The sequence below is a fragment of the Rhinopithecus roxellana genome, chromosome 11, assembly GCF_007565055.1.
Source record: "Rhinopithecus roxellana isolate Shanxi Qingling chromosome 11, ASM756505v1, whole genome shotgun sequence".
NCBI classification, from domain to species: Eukaryota; Metazoa; Chordata; class Mammalia; order Primates; family Cercopithecidae; genus Rhinopithecus; species Rhinopithecus roxellana.
In genome coordinates this window covers 24877096-24901448 of record NC_044559.1, presented here as the reverse complement: position 1 = coordinate 24901448, position 24353 = coordinate 24877096, and the positions used below count along the sequence as shown (strand labels likewise).

At 43.7% G+C, this 24353-nt stretch overlaps 1 protein-coding gene across 4 annotated transcripts in view; it reads right to left on the bottom strand.

Moving 5' to 3' along the window:
* Positions 1-19036: 19036 nt before the first annotated feature.
* The window catches only part of PRKCQ (protein kinase C theta), a 157565-nt gene continuing 152248 nt past the window's right edge, over positions 19037-24353 (bottom strand). For 2 of the 4 annotated variants that reach the window (XM_030940711.1, XM_030940714.1), the window contains 2 exons: positions 22759-22887; positions 19060-20280 (listed from right to left, as the gene is read on the bottom strand). In XM_030940711.1, coding sequence (XP_030796571.1) covers positions 20125-20280; positions 22759-22887 — 285 coding nt within the window. In that variant the 3' untranslated portion in view covers positions 19060-20124. Of the gene's footprint in view, positions 20281-22758; positions 22888-24353 lie in introns of all 4 variants that reach the window. The other 2 variants (XM_030940713.1, XM_030940712.1) reach the window with 2 other exon arrangements.

The window sequence follows — 24353 nt, the reverse complement described above, 5'->3', positions numbered from 1 at the left end:
TGATTGTTGCAGTTTACACTTTCATCAGCAGGGGATTCATGAAGTGAATTTTGTGCAGTTTGCTTCCTGGTCTCACTTTTCAAGTTTTGCCAGTTTTATGGATATGTACTGGTTTTTCATTTTCACAGTGAGAGAGAGGGAAAAGGAAATTACTGTAAAAGTTTTAAGTGACTAAAGATGTTCGTCACCATCCACTACTAACTGGCTCAGAGAGGACAGTGGAAGAAAGAACAAAATCTGGATGTATGTTGCCTGTGACCTCATAGAACAGGAATTAATATGGGTGTTCCCCGCAGCCAGAGATGAAGTGTCTATTTCTTTTTCTTTCTCCTTTTTTTTTTTTGAGACGGAGTCTTGCGCTGTCACCCAGGTTGAAGTATAATGGCATGATCTCGGCTCACTGCAACCCCTGCTTCCCAGGTTCAAGTGATTCTCCTGCCTCAGCCTCCTGAGTGGCTGGGATTACAGACCTGTGCCACCATGCCTGGCTAACTTTTGTATTTTTTTTTTTTTTTTTTTTTTTTTGAGACGGAGTCTTGCTCTGTCACCCAGGCTGGAGTGCAGTGGCCGGATCTCCGCTCACTGCAAGCTCCGCCTCCCGGGTTTACGCCACTCTCCTGCCTCAGCCTCCCGAGTAGCTGGGACTACAGGCGCCCGCCACCTCGTCTGGCTAGTTTTTTGTATTTTTTAGTAGAGACGGGGTTTCACCGGGTTAGCCAGGATGGTCTCGATCTCCTGACCTTGTGATCCGCCTGTCTCGGCCTCCCAAAGTGCTGGGATTACAGGCTTGAGCCACCGCGCCCGGCCTAACTTTTGTATTTTTAGTCAAGACGGGCTTTCACCGTGTTGGCCAGGCTGGTCTCGAAGTCCTGACCTTAAGTGATCCTCCCGCTTCAGCCTCCCAAAGTGCTGGGATTATAGGCGTGAGCCACCGTGCCCAGCCTCTTTTTCATTTTACATACACTTTCTGGAATCTCCAATTGGAATTTCATTTCAGCTATTCCTGAAAGAACTTTCAAATGACACAGTTTCGATAATATATTTTCTTCCATTTAGATTAAATGTGGGTAACTCTACTGAAGGTTTTTTTTTTTTTATTGCTTGGAGGAGATAATGTAGCATAAATATTGATATATTGAAAAGCTATCATTTTCATGGAATGGGGAAAATAGCTAGAATTAAGATAGCAAACTAAGATAAAGTCTCTCTGTTCATGCAGTTACTCCAATGGCAAAATCACAAGTCTTATAATCTAGAAAGGTTAGTTCATTATGCCTTGGTGAAAGGTATTAAAAAGCTGTTCAATGCCATGACAAACAGAAAGTTTAAGAGCCCTGCTCAGCTCCTCCATTGGAAGAAGACTGGCAGAAGCTCATAAACTATGAGGGGGAAGGAGTGCAAGTCATAAACTATGAGGAGGAAGGAGTGCAAGTCATAAACTATGAGGAGGAAGGAGTGCAAGTCAGCCCTTTTACACTTTGGACTACTCACTGCTCCATCCCTGTCTCTACGCTCTTCCTGTTGCATTCAATAGCCATTTCTGACACTGACAAGAAATCTTAGGCTTCCTTGGATGAGCTGAAATGCTGTTACCCAGCTGCTTTCAGGCCTTTCTTATTTCCTGCTTTGGTCTGATGATCTGTTGTTTCCTTTTGAGATGATTTGTTCTTCTTAAGGGACATTTATGGGATCATTTCAAGTGTTACTTACTTGATATGATATGTGTTTTTAAAGTGATGTAAATCCTTCAGTGAAATGAACAAAGCTCCTTAATTGGAATTGGAAGTGCCAGAGTTCACAGCTGGTTTTCTGTTTGGAATACTCCATCATACCAGCTGAGTGAAGCTGCTGCCTTCTTGGGAGGAAATGTAGGGCAGAGGGTGGGGCTTTATTTCTAGGTCAGCAGCTGCTGAGGTTGACTTAAAACAGTGACATCACCCAGGGTTCTAAGTAGCAGTGGTGTTTGGAAATGCATAGGGGCATTTTGGTTTTCAAAATGGCCTGGGGGTGTTTGTTGGTGGTGGGCATGATTGGCATTTAGTGCTTGGGAGCCAGGTAGGCAATTCCAATGAGTTGAGCAATTCCACCCAGCAAAGAATAGTCTTGTCTGGCAGGGCACAGTGGCTCACGCCTGTATTCCCAGTAATTTGGGAGGTCAAGGTGGGTGGATCACCTGAGGTTAGGAGTTTGAGACCAGCCTGGCCAACATGGTGAAACCCTGTCTCTACTAAAAATACAAAAACTAGCTGGGCATGGTGGTAGGTGCCTGTAATCCCAGGTGAGGCTGAGGCATGAGAATTGCTTGAACCCGGGAGGTGAAGGTTTCAGTGAGCTGAGATCATGCCACTGCACCCCAGCCAGGGTGACAGACTGAGATTCTGTTTCAAAACAAAACAAAACAAAAAAGTCCTCTCCAAGATGCCAATCATCCCTGTTGAGAAACATGGCAGACTATTGGAGCTAGCACACTGATCTTTGAGTTTTATGGAAAAATCAATTGTTCTTAGGTCATCAGTATATTTTGTAGCCTCTAGCTTATAGTGAGAGGGGAGTCTACATAGTTCATCAAGCAACTCAATTATGTGATAGTACTTAGGCTTTCTGTTCTTTAAGCTCTTTATCAGTTAGGTGAGGGCAATCATAGCCCCTACCTTTTGTAGACATTGTGGAGATTAAAGGAGTTGATGTATTTAAAGCACTTAGAAAGTTCCCTGGCACATAGTAGGCACTCAGAAATTATTAGCTATGATTGTTTTTTATCTTCATGCCCCTTGGGAAAACTTGGCATTGCTTGACAGTTATTCCAGAAACATCACTCTAGCCTCAGAAATCTCCAAAACGTCCAGTAATATTTTCCCTAGGAGGAGACAAATTCCTATGGTGGTAAGTGATTGTAAAAAGGGATCATAATAACATAATAGAAGGACATTAAAAACAAATAAAACTGACTTCCTGATTTTGTCTAGAGATTGGCAAATTTAGCCTTTAGACTGAACCCTGTTCTGTAAGTAAAGTTTCATTGGGACACCCATTTGTTTGCGTATTGGCGATGACTGTTTTTGCGTAGCAGAGCTAAATATTTGCAACACAGACTGTATGGCCGTCAAAACCTAAAATGTTGGCTAAATTGTCCTTTACAGAAACATTTGCCGACCCTGGTACATAGTTTATATTATGAGTTGGCTACTCATCACTGTCACCTGAGGACCACATCTTATCAAAGCTCAGAAAGATAAACACAAAGGGGTTAGGAGGGAGTGTTTTACAGTGATAGTAATACGGTACGATGATAATGACAGGTAACACTTATTTGTTTACTATGGTTACACATGCTTCTAAGTACGTAATAGATACTAAGTCTTTTTAATAAACACAAAAATGCCCAGCATCTCAGTATTCCCTCAAGTTTATTTAGTCACTGGCAAAATTAGCCTATGAACCCAGACAATAGCTGGAAGTTGAGGAGAAACTTATGTTTTTAAGAGATGGTGTCTTGCTCTCTTGCCCAGGCCAGAGTGTAATGGCACCATCATAGCTCAAACTCCTCGACTCAAGAGGTTCTCCCACCTCAGCCTCTGAGTAGCTAGAACTACAGGCATATGCCATCATGCTTGGTAAAAGAGGAGTGACTTTTTTTTTTTTTTTTTTTTTTTTTGAGACGGAGTCTTGCTCTGTCGCCCAGGCTGGAGTGCTGTGGCCGGATCTCAGCTCACTGCAAGCTCCGCCTCCCGGGTTCACGCCATTCTCCTGCCTCAGCCTCCCGGGTAGCTGGGACTACAGGCGCCGCCACCTCGCCCGGCTAGTTTTTTGTAGTTTTTAGTAGAGACGGGGTTTCACCGTGTTAGCCAGGATGGTCTCGATCTCCTGTCCTCGTGATCCGCCCGTCTCGGCCTCCCAAAGTGCTGGGATTAAAAGCTTGAGCCACCGCGCCCGGCCAAGGAGTGACTTTTAAATGTGATGGATTTATGGTAAGAAGACTCTAAGGTCATATCTGGGCAAAGGAATGTTTAGTTATCTCGGAATTTGCTTTAAGATGTAAAAGAAATTTATTATCCTCAAATCAGTTTAGAGATTCAATGCAATTCCAATAAAAATATCAAAAGGGAGTTTTAAAAAGTGAAATTGAAGCTAACTTTAAAGTTCATTTGTAATAGCACATGTGTAAGAATATAGAAGAAAAACATTTAAAATAATTGCCTTGTTAAGATATCAATGCATGCTATAAAGTGGTAACAACCAAAACAGTTGGTTCTCGATGAAAGAACAAACAGTTCAATAGATCATAATAGGTGATATTCAAAGATACGCAAAGATATGTATGGTAAAATAATTCACAACAAAGATAATTTTAAATCAGTGGGGGAAGGACAGATCCATTCAGAAAACAGCATTGAGTCACTTGGTTATCCATTTGGAATATCAGTAAGGTTAGATCCCTATCTCACGTCATATATTAAATAAATTCATGATTGATTAGATCAGAACTTCCTGACCACACTGGTATAGTGTAAGTGGGTTACCAGTGACTTGAGTTACTGATCCCTCAATGGGCCACTAGGTACAGCCTGGTATTGTCAGTACTCCTGCACTGGTTGCTGTCTTCCACAATCACTTATGAGCACAATTGCTCGTGTACTCTAGTTTTCTGTATAAACATTACAATTTTCTTTTTTCTTTTTGTTTTTTGAGACAGAGTCTCACTCTGTCGCCCAGGCTGGAGTGCAGTGGCGCGATCTCGGCTCACTGCAAGCTCCGCCTCCCAGATACATGCCATTCTCCTGCCTCAGCCTCCCGAGTAGCTGGAACTACAGGTGCCTGCCACCACGCCCGGCTAATTTTTTGTATTTTTAGTAGAGACGGGGTTTCATCGTGTTAGCCAGAATGGTCTCGATCTCCTGACTTTGTGATCCGCCCGCCTTAGCCTCCCCAAGTGCTGGAATTTCAGGTGTGAGCCACCGCACCCAGCCTTAAATATCACAATTTTCTATGTGTTCAACCACTTTGAAAAGGTTAGGCTTACTTTAAATAGGAAAAACAAATGAAATGTAAATATCAAAACTTCTCATCAATGTCAGCAATAAAAACAGTACCTCCCTACATTCCTTGGGCTCTTCTGCAACAATCTATTCTTGAACATGAATATTTTTAATCCTTAGGTAGATGTAGACATGGGAAGATAAAAAATTATGCCACATACACACACACTAGGAAGCACTGGATTAAATGCCACTTGTGCACACACACACACACGGAAACACTGGATTAAATTCCACTTGTGTGCACACACACACCCACACACACACTAGGAAGCACTAGATTAAATAGCTAAAAGAAAAATATTTGAGCTTTCCACTGCTGGACAAGGTGAAGTAACAGGGACTGGATTTGCCTTCCCACCTGAAACAACCAAAATCTAACAAAATAAATGACATAACAGTGCTGACGACAATGGACATCAGGTCAGAAAGAATCTCAGTGGTCCCTGAAAGATGGGGAGCAAATAAGGTGATCCCCAAGATTGTAGCACTTTCCTACCTGGAGAAGGTTTCAAGGGCATGGCAAATGCGTGGGGAACTCAAGCTGACTCTGGAAGTTTCCCTGAGTCGTGTAGGTAGAGCAGGGAGTCCAGAGGGTCCCAGGTAGCTGGGGCTCACAGGGCAGTGACTGGAGAAAGAGAAATCCTGTGGTCTGCAGGGGGTCTTAAGCAGTGGGAAAAACTACCCTTAGATCAAACATTTTGTTGATCTTTTCCAATAAAATTTAAAGCAAGATCTGAAACGAACAAACAATTTCCAAGTAACTTTACCACATCACAAAACAAAGCTCAAAACTGTTTTTAAGAATACAGAAATGTCCAGTTCTCACCAAAGAAAAAGTAACAACATTCAACATTAATAACAAATTACCAGGCACACAAAGCAACAGAAAAATAAACGAGGAGGGGACAAATCAACAAATCAAACTGATCCCAAAATGACACAGATAATAAAATTCATAGACAAGGATATTCAATGTATTATTGTAACTGCATTCCATACATTCAAAAAGCTAGAAGTATTGAACACATTAAGTATAGACATAAAATACATTTTAAAAATTAAAGTTCTAGAGGTGAAAACTATAATGTCTGAGATAATCAATACATTGATTAGGATTAATGGGAGACTAGATATTACAGAAGAAAATATTTGTAAGGACATAAAGATTTGTACATCTGAAAACATAGCAGTAGAAATTATCCAAGACCCTGAGATAAAAGTGACAAAGGAAAAAAAAAGAAAGAAAACCCCACAACATCAATGAACTATGGGATAACGTCAAGTGGTCAAATATATATGCAATTGGAGACCCAAAGGAGGGGGAGACAGAAAATATACTTAAATAATGGCCTCCAACTTTCTTTCTTTCTTTTTTTTTTTTTTTTTTTTTGAGACAGAGTCTCGCTCTGTCACCCGGGCTGGAGTGCAGTGGCCGGATCTCAGCTCACTGCAAGCTCCGCCTCTCAGGTTTACGCCATTCTCCTGCCTCAGCCTCCCAAGTAGCTGGGACTACAGGTGCCAGCCACCTCGCCCGGCTAGCTTTTTTGTATTTTTTTTAGTAGAGATGGGGTTTCACCGTGTTAGCCAGGATGGTCTCGAACTCCTGACCTCGTGATCCACCCGTCTCGGCCTCCCAAAGTGCTGGGATTACAGGCTTGAGCCACCATGCCCGGCCGTCCTCCAACTTTCAAGTATGATGAAGACTTTATTTTTTAAATTTTAATTAATTCATTCTTTTTTTTGAGACAGAATCTCGCTCTGTCACCCAGGCTGGAGTGCGGTGGTGCAATCTCCAATCACTGCAACCTCTGTCTCCTGGGTTCAAGCAATTCTCAAATTTCAGCCTCCTGAGTAGCTGGTACTACAGTTATGAGCCACCATGCCCAGCTAATTTTTGTATTTTTAGTAGAGATGGCGTTTTGCCATGTTGGCCATGTTGGTCTTCAACTCCTGAGCTCAAGTGATCCATCTGTCTCGGCCTCCCAAAGTGCTGGAATTACAGGTGTGAGCCACCGTGCCCAGCCTGATGAAGACTTTAAATCCACAAACCCAATAAGTTCAATGAACCCCAAGCACAAGAAACATGAAGAAAACGACACCAACACATACTGTAATCAAATTTCTTAAACTTAGTGATAAACAGAAAATCTTAATCCCAAGAAAATACCTATATACACACCTACTCAAAATTTACAGGAAATTTCAGCTCATCTGTGAACTTCAGGTTAAGAACTTTCTAATTTAGTTTAAGGAGGTGAAGGTGTGAGAACAAGCTTGTGGCAAGAGGGAGGGAACAAGTCATACTGGACATGAGTGGCTAAAGTTTGATCACTGCCATTGTAGAATTCCCTCTGTGCTGCGAACCCCAGAACCATATGTTTCTGTGTGCTGTTCTGGGATTGTTGGGGTCAAGTCATAAATGAAGCCCCATTGTTGACAATTGCTGCTAACGTTTCTCTCTCTCTCTCTCTCTTTCTTTCTTTCTTTCTTTTTTTTTTGAGACAGAGTCTCTGGCTGTGTTGCCCAGGTTGGAGTGTAGTGGTGTGATCTCAGCTCACTGCAACCTCCGCCTCCTGGGTTCAAGAGATTCTCCTGCCTCAGTCTCCCAAGTAGTTGGGATTACAGGTGCTGCCACCATGCTTGGCTAATTTTTTGTATTTTTAGTAGAGATGGGGTTTCACCATATTGGTTAGGCTGGTCTCGAATTCCTGACCTCAGGTGATCTGCCCAACTCGACCTCTCAAAGTGATGGGATTACAGGCATAAGCCACCATGCCTATCCTGTTTTCTTCTTTTGAAAAAGGAATGGACCACTTTATAGAATACTTGGCAAATAAATCTGTGGGGATCAAATATTTATTAGGGTATAGACGTTTGGATTATTGATATGATTGACCAGACATACAATGAGTGCAAAATGCAAAGATTCTTTTTTTTCAAACACTTAATTGAATTTTTTATTTCAATAGTTTTTTTAGGGTACAGGTGGTTTTTGGTTACATGGATAAGTTCTTTAGTGGTAATTTCTGAGATTTTGGTGCACCCATTACCTGAGCAGTGTGCACTGTACCTGCTGTGTCCCTCAGGCCCCCCCCACCCTTCCCCTTGAGTCCCTAAAGTCCATCATTTCATTTTTATGCCTTTGCATCCTCATAGCTTAGCTCCCACTTATAAATGAAAACATACGATGTTTGGTTTTCCATTCCTGAGTTACTTCACTTATAATGATGGCCTCCAGCTCCATCCAAGTTGCTGCAAAAGACATTATGTCATTCCTTTTTATGACTGAGTAGTATGCCATGGTGTATATAGACCACATTTTCTTTATCCACTCGTTGGTTGATGGGCACTTAAGTTGGTTTCATATTTTTGCAATTGTGAATTGTGCTGCTATGAGCATGCATGTGCAAATGTCTTTTTCATAGAACGACTTTTTTCCCTTTGGGTACACACCCAGTAGTGGGATTGCTGGATTGAATGGTAGTCCTACCTTTGGTTCTTCAAGGAATCTCCACACTGTTTTCCATAGTGGTTGTACCAGTTTACCTTTCCACCAGCAGTATGAAAGGGTTGTCTTTTCACCACATCCATGCCAACATCTATTATTTTTTGACTTTCAAATTATGGTCATTCTTGCAGGAGTAAGGTGGCAAGATTCTTCTTCTTATTTCACTCTGGGATTTGGTCATTTTATAGCCTGACCCGGTCAGCAGGTTCAACTTTCCTCTTGATAAATTCGCCATCACGGACACCACTCCTGAAATGTATTCTTAAAGGAAATACAAGTTTGGGACACTAGAGGTCTCCACTTCACCATATACCAAGGTTATCTCAGGGACACCTGCCAAGCACAATTTCCATGGCAACATGAAATAGGTGGCTTGTCCTTAAGTGGGAGGAGGAGAGGGTTGAGGAGGAAGACAGGGTGACAGCAGGGGCAGTTAAAAATGGGTAGTTTCCAATTTCTGTTGGGTGGATGTCCTCCGTTGTTATTTTGAAATACAGACTGAAATTTGAGTAGGCTTTGCTGGAGTTAGATTTTCCACTTGTTTTTCAGATTTGTATCTTTGCTTGGACACCCAAAGCTTCTTAAAGCCTGCCTGCAGCACTGGAAAAAAACCAAACCCAAAACAAAAAACAATAACCGTGTGGTGATTACTACATGCACCTGCAGAGAAATTCTTTTCTTTTTAGATTTTACTTTGATAGTCCACATTTCAAGTTCAATTTCAGTCAGACCCCAAATTCGAATTGACATAACTATTCTGATGGTCAGAATGCATGCAATCTAAAATGATGCTAGTGTGATGCTCAGAATGTATTGATCCATCCATGCTTGTCCTGGCATCTTCCCCGATGGTGGCTGCCTTAGACCCTGAGCTTCCAGTGTTGCCTTAGTGGGACGATAGAGTGGCCACGTGAATATTCAGGTGAGAGTATCCAGCCAGGTGAGCAGCCAGGACATGTGCTGGGAGAAGGGAAGCAGTGAGTTCTGTTGGAGTCCTTCCTGTCACTCCGTGGCCCTTGGCTCTCCAGTGGCTGAAGTAACTTCAGATTTTTAATGTCCTTCCTACATAGGCTTCTCAACACTGCTTGCTTCCAGCGAAAGTCCCTTCACTTCCACCATCTCCCAGAGGCATGCCTTTTTTCATCATCTCCCAAAGGCGCGTCTCCTTCCACCATCTTCCAGACATGCATCTCCTTCCTCCATCTCCCGGAAGTGTGCCTTCTTCCACCCTCTCCCGGAGGTGCTCCTTCTTCCATCATCTCCCAGATGCCCGTCTTCTTGTCTTATGAGCCTCCTCAGGCTTCTCCAAAGTTCATTTCTTCTGAAAGCGTATTTGACAGCAAGAGTTCTAACCGACTTTTTCCAAATAGCAGCATCCTTGTTTTAAAATTCATTACGTGTTGCTGTTTGTATTTTAAAATATCATCTGTGAAGTCACAGAACCTTTGGATGTATTAAAAAGAAAGGAAAGGATGCATCTCTAAAACCTCTGAGGCTTGGGAAAAAATTCTTAGATCACTAAACTTTCTTGACATTCGTCTCCTGCCAGAGGATGCTGGTGAATGACAAAGAGCTGACAGGGAAGGCTTAGGACGCTGGTGAGAATCCGTGCTCCTTCATGACAGAGGTCAGTCTGGGCTGGCTCTGACGTCCCCGGGAGGCGGAAAGCAAAGCAAAGTCTGGTTCCTTCTTTGTTTCCATCCTTTCCTCCCCTGCTTTCTCCCCCTCTCATGTGTAACTACAGGAAAGAGGAAGGAAAACCTGCCCACCACTCCTTAAGAGACTTTCCCAATCCTCACCTGACCCCTGGCTTTGAGCTCAGGAGCCCTCAGTGCTCCTCTCCACCAAAACTCCTGTGGCTAATTACAGGACTGTAGAGTCAGAGGGAGGCCTGGGGCTGGTCCGTCATAACTGAAACCTCAGGCTCAAAAACCCTCTAAATGTGTCTGACAAAGTTATATTTCCTGTACTTTTTCAGTCCCAGCTCAAGGAACTGCCAACCTTCCAGGGAGAGAGCCTGTCTATCTGTCTATCAATCAATCATCTATCTACATACCTACCTGTCTATCAATCAATCTATCATCCATCTATCTACCTATATATCATCTATCTATTCTGTCAATCATCTGTCTCCATATTATTTGTTTATCCATCTGTCACTCATCCATCCATCCATCTGTCCATTCATTTATCTTATCTCTATATCTATCTTATCTAACATCTATCTATCTATCTACCAATCATTTATCTACTTATCAATCTATCATCCATCTATCTCTATGTATCATCTATCTATTCTATCAATCATCTACCTCTGTATTATTTTTCTACCCATCTATCATCCACCCATTCGTCCATTTATCTCCTTTCTATATCTATTTATCCATTATCTATCTATCTATCTATCTATCTATCTATCTATCTATCTATCTGTCTGTCTGTCTGTCTGTCTGTCTATCTATCTATCTATGTCTATTTCTATCTTTGTATTTATCATCAAATCTATTTATATGTGTGTGTACATATGTGTATACGTGTGTGTACATATACATTAAATGTTTGTGTATTCAAAGTAATAAATACACATCTTTTAAAAACCCTGTAGCTGTTTCTCCTTACTATATCTTAAGTAGATTTGTATTTCGCTCTTTCCTAATGTTTAAATTTTGAGATGATGTTAGGGCTTTCTGTTGAGGAAGATGATAGTTTATTTAATCAATTCCCCATAGACATACCCTCTGTGCTCTTCCATTCTCTCAGTCAGGTTATAACTCTCAGTTCGATTAATTTGGCATTTACCTCATCACTACTCACAATGGATCCATTTAATGTATTATAATTATCTTTGCATTTTTGAACAAAGTATTCTTTTATTTGGAATTAATAAAGTAGTTATTAATATGCTTGGGTTTCTGTGTATCACCCACTCTCAAATCTCTGACAGAACCGAGATCTCCTTTTTTTTTTTTTTGAGACAGACTCTTGTTCTGTCGCCCAGGTTGGAGTGCAGTGGCGCCATCTTGGCTCATTGCAACCTCCATCTCCTGGGTTCAAGTGAGTCTCCTCGGTCAGCCTCCTGAGTGGCTGGGATTACAGGTGCACGCCACCATGCCTGGCTAATTTTTGTATTTTTAGTAGAGATGGGGTTTCGCCATGTTGACCAGGCTGGTCTTTAACTCCTGACTTCAGGTGATCTGCCGTCCTTGGCCTCCCAAAGTTCTAGGATTACAGCTGTGAGCCACCGTGCCTGGCCAAAATCTCCTTTTTTTTTTTTTTTTTTTTTTTTTTTTTTAAGGTAGAGTCCCACTCTGTCACCCAGGCGGGAGTGTAGTGGTACAATCTTGGCTCGCTGCAATCTCTACCTCCCAGGTTCAAGCGATTCTCCTGCTTCAGCCTCCTGAGTAGCTGGGATTATAGGTGCGCACCAGCATGCCTGACTAATTTTTGTGTTTTTAGTAGAGACGGGGTTTCACCATGTTGGTCAAGCTGGTCTTGAACTCCTGACCTCGTGATCCACTCACCTAGGCCTCAAAATCTCCTTTTAATACACTTAGACACACCATGCCTTTGAATCTGTGTGTTGTGTTTCTTCCCTGAGGGAGATTTGTGTGGACACTCCACTCCCTTGCTGTCTGACTGGGTGTTCTCTAGACTTTACCACTATGGCACGGCTGCTGGTGTTAACTTCTTTTCATGATCACTGCATGAACTTCCTTTGTTTCAGTCGCTCTTCCATGGGATCCTTGGTTTCCAGGTTCCTGCGTCTTTGTCTCTCTTGCTTCAGTTCCCTCCCCTGAGATGACCTATTTCTTCACTCCCACTTTTTTGGTAAAATATATCATCTCAATAGCAGGTACGCAGAGGATAATTTTTTTGAGAAATTGTTTGTCTGAAAGTGTCTCTGTAATATTCTAACATTTGAATCATAGATTGGCTAGTTATAGAATTGTATGTTCAAATTTATTTTCTCTTGGAATTTTGAAGATATCGTTCCAGTGTCTTGTAACTTTCTTTGTTACTATGAGCAGTCCAATACCATTTTCCTGATCCATTGTGTGTGTCCTCTTTTGCTTTTTATGGGAGGCTTTCAGAACAACTTCTCTCTCTCTTCATCACTAGTGTTTTGACATTTTTAAAAATTATATTCTTTGGTGTAGATCTTTTTTTCATTTGTTTTATTGGACACCAAAATAGTCTGTTCACACTGAAAACCTATGTATTTCAGTTCTGAGAAATTTTCTTGTACAATGTCTTTCATGATTTTCTCCCCTCTGATCTCTTTTTTTCTCTCTAATTATTATTAATTAGACAGTGGATCTCGGAATTGAAACTTTAATTTGTTTATCTATTTTCCCAACATTTTTTAGCTCTAGTTTTTAATCTATTTTTTGGGAAGTTTCTTTAACGTTCTGAATTTTTATAGCCCCAGTCTAGTTCGTGGATGTAATGCAAATGTAATACGACCTTAGTGTTTCTGAAGATAATAATTGTTGTAGCCTGGGCATGGTAGCTCGTGCCTGTAATCCCAGCACTTTGGGAGGCTAAGGGGGAAGGATCCCTTGAGCCCAAGAATTTGAGACCAGCCTAGGTAACAAAATGAGACCCTGTCTCTACAAAAACTCAAAAAATTAATCAGGCATGGTGGTGCGCATCTGTGGTCCCAGCTACTTGGGAGGCTGAGATGGGAGAATTACCTGAGTCCAGGAGGTTAGGCTGCTGTGAGCTATTTTTGTGCCAATACACTCCATCCTGGGTGACAGTGAGGTCCTTTCTCAAAGAAAGAAAAATTCAGTTTTTTCATCTCAGCTACATTTCAAGTCCATGATAGCCCCACGTGGCTAGTGACTACCATACTGTGCAGTGCAAGTGTGGTACATTTCCATCAGAGCAGAAAGTTCTGTTAGGTGTGTCAGAATTCAGAGTTTGTGGTGCATTTTGTTCATGACTTCATTTCCACCAATGATATTAATTTGTCATATACTATAAGAAAGAGCCTAGGTGCAGTTAAGCATTTTTGACAAATGAAGGTTGAATGACATCAAGACACACTGCACAACTGGCTCTTCCTTGATAGTTCCAGTAGAGAACGTGGTGCATAGATCAAGTCACTGCACCACGTGTGCTCATCTAACCATGCTGAACTCAGAAGGAACCACACCATGGTAGTTAAGACACATTGACATGGAGGGTAGTAGTTTAGTTTTAGCCTTGTGATATCATCATCACCATAAAATCAGTCTTGTTGCTGTCAGTGTTATTACTTTTGTAGTTTTCTTTGTATTAACTTTTACAAATTGTATCTTGCTTTTTTAGCTGTATAAGAAAAATAAAGTAGAACTTTTTATTTGTTCATTCTTCATATTTAGGTTTGATACCTCCTCTCTTTGTGATCAATCAGATAGAATTATTTTTCCTATGAAAGTGGTCTCTAAATGATTTATGTTGGGATGCAGCAGTAAAATAACAATACTGTGTTAGTGGGTGCCTGTTCCACATTGGGCACTCTTGCAAGTGCTTTGCATAGATGATGTTATTCACTTCTCTTATGGCTTGTGAGGCCGGCACTATTACTGTCCTTATTTTATTTTATTTTATTTATTTTTTAATCTTCATTTTAGAAAGGAGGAGACTGAAGCTGAGTGTTTAAGTGACTTGTCCAAGGTTATGCACCACATCGGGGGTGAAGTTGGGTGTGACCCGGGCAGCCTGACTCCATAACCCACTTGCTCTCCCTCCCCTTATGGTGATAGAGGGACGAGCTTTGTCATCAAATGGGCTTGGGATCTAGTTCCAGCTCTTCTTCTATGATTCTGGGCAAGATATGTAACCTTTCCAAACCTCAGTCCCTATTGATAAAATGGAGACAATGATGCTGTCCTCAGAGACTGTTGTCAGGGGTTAAATGAGGTAATGTACACAAAGCACTTCACCCAGTATCTGGTAATTGCAAGAATTTTCCACAAGGAAAACTGAGCTCTCCTCCTGCCCTCTGGGAGTAGGGCAGTTGGTGCATTCCAACAGCATATTTTATAGTCAAAGCTTCATCCTCAGTAGAGTGAAGAAACGACATGGAAGGCAGAAGCTGGGGACAGAAAAAAGGTTCCCTGGCTGGGCATTTCCTTCCTGTCCTCATGGTGAGACATCATTGATCACTGTGGTCCCTGCGCCTCTCAGATGACACCCTGGTGGGAGTTGCTGCCAACCTCTGAGGATCTTCTCAGACAGTGAGTTGGGTGCTGTACAGAAACAACCTTGGGTGGCGCCTACTCCATTTCCAAATATCTCTTGACTCTGAGAGTTTGACTAAGCTCTTCACTATGCATATTTCAGAGAACAAATAGAGGCAGGAGGCATCCCTGGGCAGCAGCAGCTGGCGTGGTCAGCAAAGGCCTCGTGCAGGAGGCTGGTGCTGCAGCCAGGCCTGGGGTCGGTTGGCTTTGGGGTTGTTTATGAGATGTGCTGGCCCTTTCAGGCTGGTAGGAGAGAATGAGTAAAAGTCCTAGAGCAGGAGCAGACATCAGGCATGTAGGGAACAATGAATCAGCCAGCCTGGTGCTCACAGCAGTGTGGTGTCTTGCTCTGATATACACACACAGGCACACGCATGCCCCAGAGACACACTCAGTCTCTTTGGGTTTAGGACTTACTTAGGACACAGGGAGAAACAAGGAAGTCGGGGCTCGTCCCCTCATCACTGACCCTCCAGGAGACTGAGCAGATGGCACTGAGGGAAGGAGAGTGGCCAGTGGCTTCATTCCCCCACTGCATTCGGCTGGGGGCTGCTGCCCATGAGCATGGCTCCCTGAGTCAGAGAGAACAACACAGGACTGACTGGAGGGCTGCCTGCAAGACTCCCAGCACCTTGGGGACCCCTCAGTAACTCCGGGAAGTGAGAGCAACTTACTGGAAGTTGCTGGTCTTAGCCCTCCTTGAGCCACCCACACTGCGGTGGCAGGATGACCCTGTGTCTCTGCTGTAGTGACTGCCCCTACCTCCTGGCTTCTGCTGCGCATCCCTTTGGCTGCCTTGTGGCCTTTACCAAATGCCTTTTTTTCTTCGCCAACTGTTTCTGCCTCTGTCTAAAATTCTTCAGGAGAGAGGACCTGATACCCAAGTCTGGTTAATCCTGTAGTGCCTGTAGGACAAAGCAGTTTCCACCAGGCGCCACACAGACAGAGGATTGTAGAGAGGTGCTCACCCACATCCTATTCACCCCCTCACTCAACAAATGCGCATGATGGCGGAGTGTCTGCCAGGGTGGCAGGCTCGGTGGTAAAGAGTGTGGTCCCCCACGTGCAAGAAATCTCCTGTGGAGCTGTGGCACCAAGAGCAACATCACTGTCGCTCTAGGGCTTGTCTGTGTGTAAACAAGCAAATTCTTGGGACAAAGCCAAACCAAACCAACACCTTTATTATTTGCGCCCACCATCCATTCAGACCTGCTCTGTGAGCTCATTCTTCCAAACTTTGGCTGAAATCTCAAAGGTCTCGTGAGCTTTCCGGTGACATTAGACATGTCCTTCAGTTCCTCCCTCAAGACTCATTTCTGCAACTTACATGTGCAGTGCCATGAATAATTGAAAACTGATTTAAAGTTGACCCTGTTCTCTCATCTAGTTCAAGAGGGCAGTGCTGGTGGCTTGCAGTGGGGAAGGCACGTGGTCAGCGTCTTCGCATTTTCCATCCGCCCATGCTCAGTCCTCTCCTTCCGCAGGCCGATGACCATGGTTTCTGCTCCCTCCCCCAAGTTGGGAAAGGACAGAGAAAGAGGAGAGAGGTGGCAGGAGAAGGCTTCCTTGATTTGCATTGTTGTGAGTGGGTTCTGGGATGTTCCGGGTCTGTGGGTGTTTAAGGCTGACACTTCCTCTCGTGGCCATCCTTGATGGGTCCATCGGAGACAGAGGCTCTGAGAGCTCGGATCCCTGCCTGCATTTTTATAATGTAACGAAGGCATTTCTTCTTCTCTGGCTGGTTTGTGACTTCTTCCTCTCCCCTAAGCATGGTCTTGCTGGACAGGATCTGAGAAAACCCTGGTCAACGCTCTCTCTGTGGCCAGTCTCTCGTGCACCGGGCTCTCTCTCTCTCTGTGGCCAGCCCCTCTTGCACAGGGAGTCTGTCTCTCTCTCTGTGGCCAGCCTCCCCAGCCTCTTGTGCACAAGAAGCTCTCAGGCCTCATCTGTCAGCACGTGCAGAAGTGGTAAAGGGTCTATCTAAAGAGCCAAACTCTCAGTCTGTATCTTCCAAAAAGAAGCACTGGTCTCTCTTTTTCCAAAACCTTTAACTACACCCCAAGGTGAAGTTCTCATTTCTATTGGCAAGGTTGAGTCTAGGCTAAGGAACAATGTGGAAGGGAACTGGGAGTGGTGGTGAGAGGACCGGGATTGAAGAGGCCGGCCCCCCGAGCCATTTTCCCTAGAAGCAGGACGGGTAAGCCCGGTGTGACCCTGAACTAGGGAGTCCACTTAAAACTCTACTGAACAATAATCATTAGATGCTGATGAATGGATGTTGCTGAAACCCTGCACCCTGGAATGAAGCAAGATCTGATGCTAGGAGTTCTGGGTTCAAGTCTCCACTGCTCAACCTTCTAGTGTAACCTTTTATGATCTCCCTGGGCCTCAGGTCTCTCCACTTATTTTTTATTTTATTTTATTTTTTGAGATGGAGTCTTGCTCTGTTGCCCAGGCTGGAGTGCAGTGGCATAATCTCAACTCACTGCAAACTTCGCCTCCTGGGTTCAAGGGATTATCCTGCCTCACCCTCCTGAGTAGCTGGGGTTACAGGCACATGGCACCATGCCCTGCTAATTTTTGTATTTTTAGTAGAGATGGGTTTCACCGTGTTGGTCAGGCTGGTCTCAAACTCCTAACTTCGTGATCCACCCACCTTGGCCTCCCAAAGTGCTGGGATTACAGGCATGAGTCACCGCACCTGGCCAGGCCTCTCCTCTATTAAATAGGGATATTAATAAGCAATTTCAGAGGACCCCTGAAAGAATAGAAGGGAGTAATAAGTACTTCTCACACTCAGAAATACGAAGCAAATAGTAACCTTGTTAGTCATCTGATGGATTCACACAGGTGACATTTATTAAAAACAAATGATGAAGCCTGTAATCGCAGCACTTTGGGAGACTGAGGCAGGAGGATCACTTGAGTTCAGGAGTTCAAGATCAGCCTAGGAAACATAGGGAGACCCTGTCTCTAATTCAAAAAAATAAAAAAAAAGAAAACAAACAAAACCAGATGATGAATAGACATTATTTTGGTCTGGTGGAGGGGGTAAAAGTTGTGTTGGTTCCTGTTTCTAAAAGCCCACAGTCTTCACTTATTTGTCTCCTGGTGGAGGTCCTGTTGGGGTCTCTGAGTGTCAGGAGGATGCTGGGTGCTGGAGCAGGGGTATGTGGGAGCCCAGAGTGAGGAGAGGATGGTTGGAAGGAAAGTGGGGTAGAGCTGCCCCCAGGCCTGCAGCGAGTGGAATCCATGAGTGTCTGTTGTGGAAAGTGTTGCTCACTGACCTTTCAGCTTCACAGGATTTTGATTCAGATTAGAACCAGAAAGTGCTCTAGTGAGAAAGGACTTTAGATAGCATCTTCACCAACCCCATCACTTGGAGGCCCCGAAAGATGAAATGCCTTGTTGAGGGCTTCACAGCAAATGCAAAGCAGAGCAGAGATCAGAACAGAACAGGGGGCTCCCTACCCTCCACTGGCCCATCCAGGGCCTTGAAGGACCCTCTCCCTCCTTTAAGCAGGCGAATTTGGTAAACATGTGTGAGCATTTTCATTTGGAGCAAGGGGAGGACAAGTGTCGCCTTCTCACATAATTAGAGGTCTGTAGTCATGGTGCTACTTTCAGAACAAAGGGCCCAGACACCTGAATGGACACATCTGAAGACAGGTGCCCATCTCCATCTCCTTAAATGAGGTTACTCATGTTCATTTTAGGGGAGTGTCTATTTTAAAAAAAATCACAAGAGCTCCATGTAGTCGGGAAAATGTCCCAGCACACCTGCAGACTGTCAACAGTCTGCTTATATTATTCTATTTTAAATATAATATCTAAAGTTATTTCCAGCCGTGTGATGAAGTAGGCTAGTGACTCCGAATATTATGCAGACTTGCTTTTCTTACGATTGCCTTAAAATTACCTGACTTCCTTACCCTTTGGCTTACTCTACTCCTGCCTCAGCCTCCCAGGTAGCCTCCCAGGTAGCTGAGATTACAGGCACCTGCCACGACGCCTGGCTAATTTTTGTATTTTAGTAGAGACAGGGTTTCACCATGTTGGCCAGGCTGGTCTCGAACTCTTGACCTCAGGTGATTGGCCCCCATTGGCCTTCCAAAGTGCTGGGATTACAGGCATGAGCCATTGTGCCCAGCCAATCCCCCAATTATAAAACATCATCTCAATGCTAGCTACATTTTGAGGACTGACACAGCAGAAGCAAGTTCTTGTGGGGGACAAGCGGGGAAGTAAATGATTAAGAGGACTCTTGTTTTTTTTTTTTTTAATTCCATTTTTACACATCCACCTGTTTGTCATTAAGTCACAACATTTAATCAAAATATACACACAGCACAAATACTTTTAAAATGTATGGTTGGAATTCTAATTAAACTCGACTGACTGCTGCAAACAGCATGCACGGGTCATTGATCTTGAATGATGCCTATGGAGGGGCTTAAGAATCATGAAATCACCAGTCATGGCACGAGAAGGGGCTGAGGTTCTTTTCCCAGGAGACTTATGCATGTCATTTATTTTCTTGTTATAATGTGAGGATGGCAGTGAACGACTCCACCGACACTGGGGTCTGCTGAGAATGGGCGGATAGAAAGGTTTCCCTGGCAAGGGTGAAATGATACTATCTTTGGGGAGCTCTAAATATCATTTCTATCTTGACAAGATAACCAGCGAAGGTGTCTAGCAAACCTTCCCTCTCACTTTCCACTGTCCTCTTGACCATGGATTTCACGGTTAATCAGGATGAATGGATTTGTAGATCTCAAGTTACAAGCTACGTTTATTGTAAAGAATTCCCATAAAAACCTATCCAGGGTTGGTCCCCCAGCCGTGTACACATCCACAGATAGGAATAGAATAAAACGGGTTAGTGACTACTCGTCTACGGCTGAGTGAGATCCGCTACGAGACCAGGCAATGGGGCCGTTTCAGTCTTGCGATGTCTGTATTCCATTTGCCCCCGATTCAACAAGCATTTCATTGATCAGCAGTTGGAGCCCAGGTGAAGAGTCATAATTTATTTCAGTATCAAGTTTTGAAACCTTTCCGAGTGCGGAGACCCATCTTTCAAGTAAATAACTATGGTTAGTTATGACCTAACTTCAGGAGCGTCTGTGAGACATGTCAGGAGACGAGACACACGGCATCGTCATTAGTGAAGTGGACTTGGTTTCTGCTACAGATTAAAGTCCCATGGGGGGCGAACGGGTCTGAGCCTTTATTGTTGAGTGTTTCTTTCCTTTTCCAAGTTGAAAAAGGAACCCAAGCAGTGTCTCTTGAACCAGTCCCCAGGGAGAAGGCAAATTCCTTCCTGTCTCTGGAGGGGCAAGATTCAGGATATCAGCCGCTCCATCCCGGGGTTCATGAAGGAAAAGTTCCTGAACATATTCTGGTCCATGCTGTTGATCAGCGCTCTGTCAGCGAATGACAACCGAGGCTTCTCATTTAAGAATTCTTTGTCGAAATTGCTGCAGTCGTATGGTGATTTCTTGGTCAGAGTTTAAGGGAAGAAAGAAAGAGAAGCAAAATCAGTCAGTAAGTTCATGATTTTCACTTTTGTTATCTAGGCTGTGATCTGCGTATGGCAAAGTTGGTGTTTGCAGAGACACTAAATAGGGGCAGTGCCTATAGATGACCATGCACAGCTCTCATTGAACATGGCTACAATCCTGTGTCCTCGGCTTAATAATAATATAAATTCATAAATTCACAGAAAGACTACCACTGTAGACATTCAAATGGGATCTAATGTTTCTAATTAATGGTTTACATGAAGCAGGGTTGGCGACCTTTGAAAAGGTGATCCGCCTGAATTTGACCTCTGTCTTTTTAGTTTTCATGGAACACAAGGTAGGGATAAGGGATGGTGGTGGGGAGAGGGAGTGAGGGTGTATGAACGGAGGGATGGGAAGAGAGAAGGATTTTCACAATTACATATTCCTGTTCTTTTATCGACATTCTTGGCTGTTGTCAGTCCCCTGGCCTTGTATTTTATTAGTAAATGTCTTGGGCTGTCTTTTTTAGATAACACAGACTGGGACAGAGTCCTTTCAGACCACTTGGTGCATTGTTTTTCATGGCAAAAAAACCAAAACCAAACAAAACAACAGAGAAAGGGAAAGCAAACATCTGTTTCATACATGCTGTTCAGTATGGTGGTCAATTCAGTGTCCCAAAATTGAGAACAACCATGATCAACAGAAAGTCCTATGAGCACAGAGAAGTGAAACGAAGAGCCAGGTCCCTCCCACCCTCCAAGGGCCCTGGGGCTGTGAGGTCAGCAGCAGCTCAGACCACAGGTCAGGGAAAGTTTCCTACTGGCAGAACTGGGAATGTCCTTTAGGATAAGCTTAGATCAAAGTTTTGATTTTTATGTGCAAAATATTAAGTCAATTTTAATCTGCAGTAGAAGGTGAGACATGGTTTAATAGTCCCGATAGCTAAAAACAAGGTAAAATTTTTATTTTATCACAAATGACTAACCCACGTATTAGATGTCGTACTATCACAAATAGAGTGCTTGAGGCTGGCCTGTTGGGCCCTTGGAACGTCCCTGGAGGTTGGGAGAGATGTTGAGAACAACTATTCTTGCCCTGGGAACGAGATGCACCTGCTTCTTCTGGCCATTCACTATCACGACTAATAGCCTGTGCATTCTCGGGGGTGGACTCTGTTGGGAAGTCCATGAGCCTGGCCCCCTTTAGTGCACAGATGGCCCATGTCTACCCAGGCAGTCACTCCAGTATTCCCAGCAATCACGGGGAATGGTTAAGGCTGGCAGACCCACCACTTTGCTCTTTTAAAAATTAGTATTTTTAGAAATTGTGATATTCATAACTTCAAATGTGCTTTCTTAATGACTTTTTTGTTGTTTTTCTAAAAAGTTTTATTTTTGGAGACAGTGTCTCACTCTGTCACCAGGCTGGAGTGCAGCGGTGTGATCCCAGCTCACTGCATCCTCTTGGGCTCAAGTGATCCTCCTGTCTTGGCCTACTGAGTAGTTTGAACTACAGGCATGCACCACCAATCACACTTAATTTTGTATTTTTTGTAGAGATGGAGTTTCGCTATGTTGTCTAGGCTAGTCTCAAACTTCTGGGCTCAGGCAATCCTCCTGCCTCAGCCTCCTGAGTAGCTGGGATTACAAGTGCCCGCAACCATGCCAGCTAATTTTTTATTTTTATTTTTAGTAGAGACACAGTTTCGCCACGTTGGCCAGGCTGGTCTCGAACTCCTGACCTCAGGTGATCCACCCGCCTCGGCCTCCCACAGTGCTAGGGTTACAGGTGTGAGCCACCATGCCCAGCCCAACCTTGCTTTATTTTTGACTTCACTTTATGGTGGCCCATCTCGCAGGTAAACCAGGTCATTCTGCCTTTGCTGATGTAGCTTAATGACTTTTGCCAGTGAGGACAGATATAAGGTGAAATGTACAGACCTATCTTTTTTAAAGCACCAATTTAGTTAGTTTCTCCCTTAAACCAAAGAACACCTAATGATTGCCGTCAGGAAATGTAATTACGTGAGCACTTTACAGATACTTTAATAAACATCGTGGAAAAAGCAGCTCCAAAATTCCTGATGTAGGATGCAGGGTTTATGTCCGAGTTTGGGTTACCCAGGCTGGACCATTAAGTAGGTATGCGTCATGTGCAAAACTCCGTCTTGTTTAATAGTCATCCTCACAAATTCATAGTCAACCTAAGGCATGGGCACACAGCAATCCATTCTTCATGCAGGTGCATGTTGATGACAGAGGTTAAATTTTGCAAACAAGAGTGACCTCCCCTCCCTGCCCCACCAGCCCAGTGACATGTGTTAGAGAAGTGTATTCCTCCTGGAGACTGGGGCCGGTGGGGAGTCGGGGCTCCGGCAGGGGTGGGCAGCTGCGGTGACTTGGACAAGCAGATGGCCCTGAGTGGAGGGAGAGTGGCTGACACCAAGCGGCCCATGAGCGAGTCCTTACCACTTTCGGCCGGAACGGGGGGTCAATCTCCTTCCGTTCAAGTTCCTCCCAGTTGATCTCTCGAAACAAAGGGTGCTGGCGGATGTCTCCCCTCACGCCCAGCCTCTTCTCAGGTTCTCGCACAAAGAGCTGAAAGGGAGCAGAGGAGGAGCACTGAGGTCTCCAGGGATGAGCCTTTTGCGTCAGGAGGGTGTGGTGCTTCCCAGTGCACCAGCCCCTTCTATTCTAACCTCATTTTTCTACTTACCTTCATCAGGACTGACTAAAGTCAACCTGGTCCTGACACTCTCCCTTGAAGGAGCCTTTCTAAATTTGCTGGAGCCTGACACGTTATCTTCTGAGGTGCATAGACCTGATTGGAAACCAGCTTTGCCCCATGTTATTGATGGGACCTCAGGCAACTGACAGACCTGAGTCAGTTTCCTCACCTGTAAAGTGAGCCAAGTGCCCTCCTCACAGGGCTGATGTGATGATTAATGAGACAGCAACACACACACACACATACACAGACAGGCGTATGTGATAGCATACACACATGGACATCAACACATATACACACACTGGCACACACGCACACAAATGTGAGCATGCACACACAGACACACATATATACACATGAACACACACGTGCATACACATGCAGACAGGTGTATATAAATGCATACAGACATGAACACATACACACACACTGACACACAAATGTGAGCCCATGCACACGGACAGCCATACACACACATATACACACATGTACATGATCACATGCACACACACACATGCATTTATGCACTATAACTCCTGGTCTGTTAAACCCAACAGCATAGAGTCAGTGATAATTTATTTGTCATTTGATCGATTATCCATCAATCGAGTCTCATTTCTTACAAAGCTGCATTCTTAGAATGATTCCAGCATTGTGGGGACTCAGGTATAACAGAAACGAGTCCTAGCAGTCAGCTTTGGACTCTACAAGGCATCTGAGTGAAGAGAATTACCCTCAGCTCCTGCAAACCTGCTGGAGGAGTAATATTTAATTCAAGGTCCATCTAATAATTTCTGAGCTGGCACAAACGTACATTCCTCTTTGCGCTGTTCCCTCTCCTGTTCTTTCAAAGTGAACACTGGCAAGACAGGAAAGAAACTTGGGATATTTTTCCAACGTAAATAAAACCTGTCAAGGGCATTAAGAAACAGGAGAGTCTAAACATTAACTTAGAAAAGTAACAGGTCCCCTGGGTGTCTGGAGTAGTGACCAGTTATTCTTACATCAGCTAGATGTTTATTTATGAAGTAACCACGAGTTATAGGGCATTTTAAGGAGCCTAAGTTTCTTTAAAACAGAAATGTTGGTGGAATGCAGTGATTTTCCAGGAGGCTTTCACAAGGGCTTGACCTCCATTCACACCTCAGTTGCAAGGGTCTCTTGTCTTTACTGCTTATAAACATAGCCAGCCTGCATGTTCTGAAATAGTGCTTCACTTATGTTATCTTAGTACTTGAAAATCTTCAAAGGCTCTGTTCTTCCAAAAAAAATGTAAAGACCAAACAACATGCTATTGTAAAGTGAAGTTTTCTCCCTTTTTTAAGAGAGTAGGAGA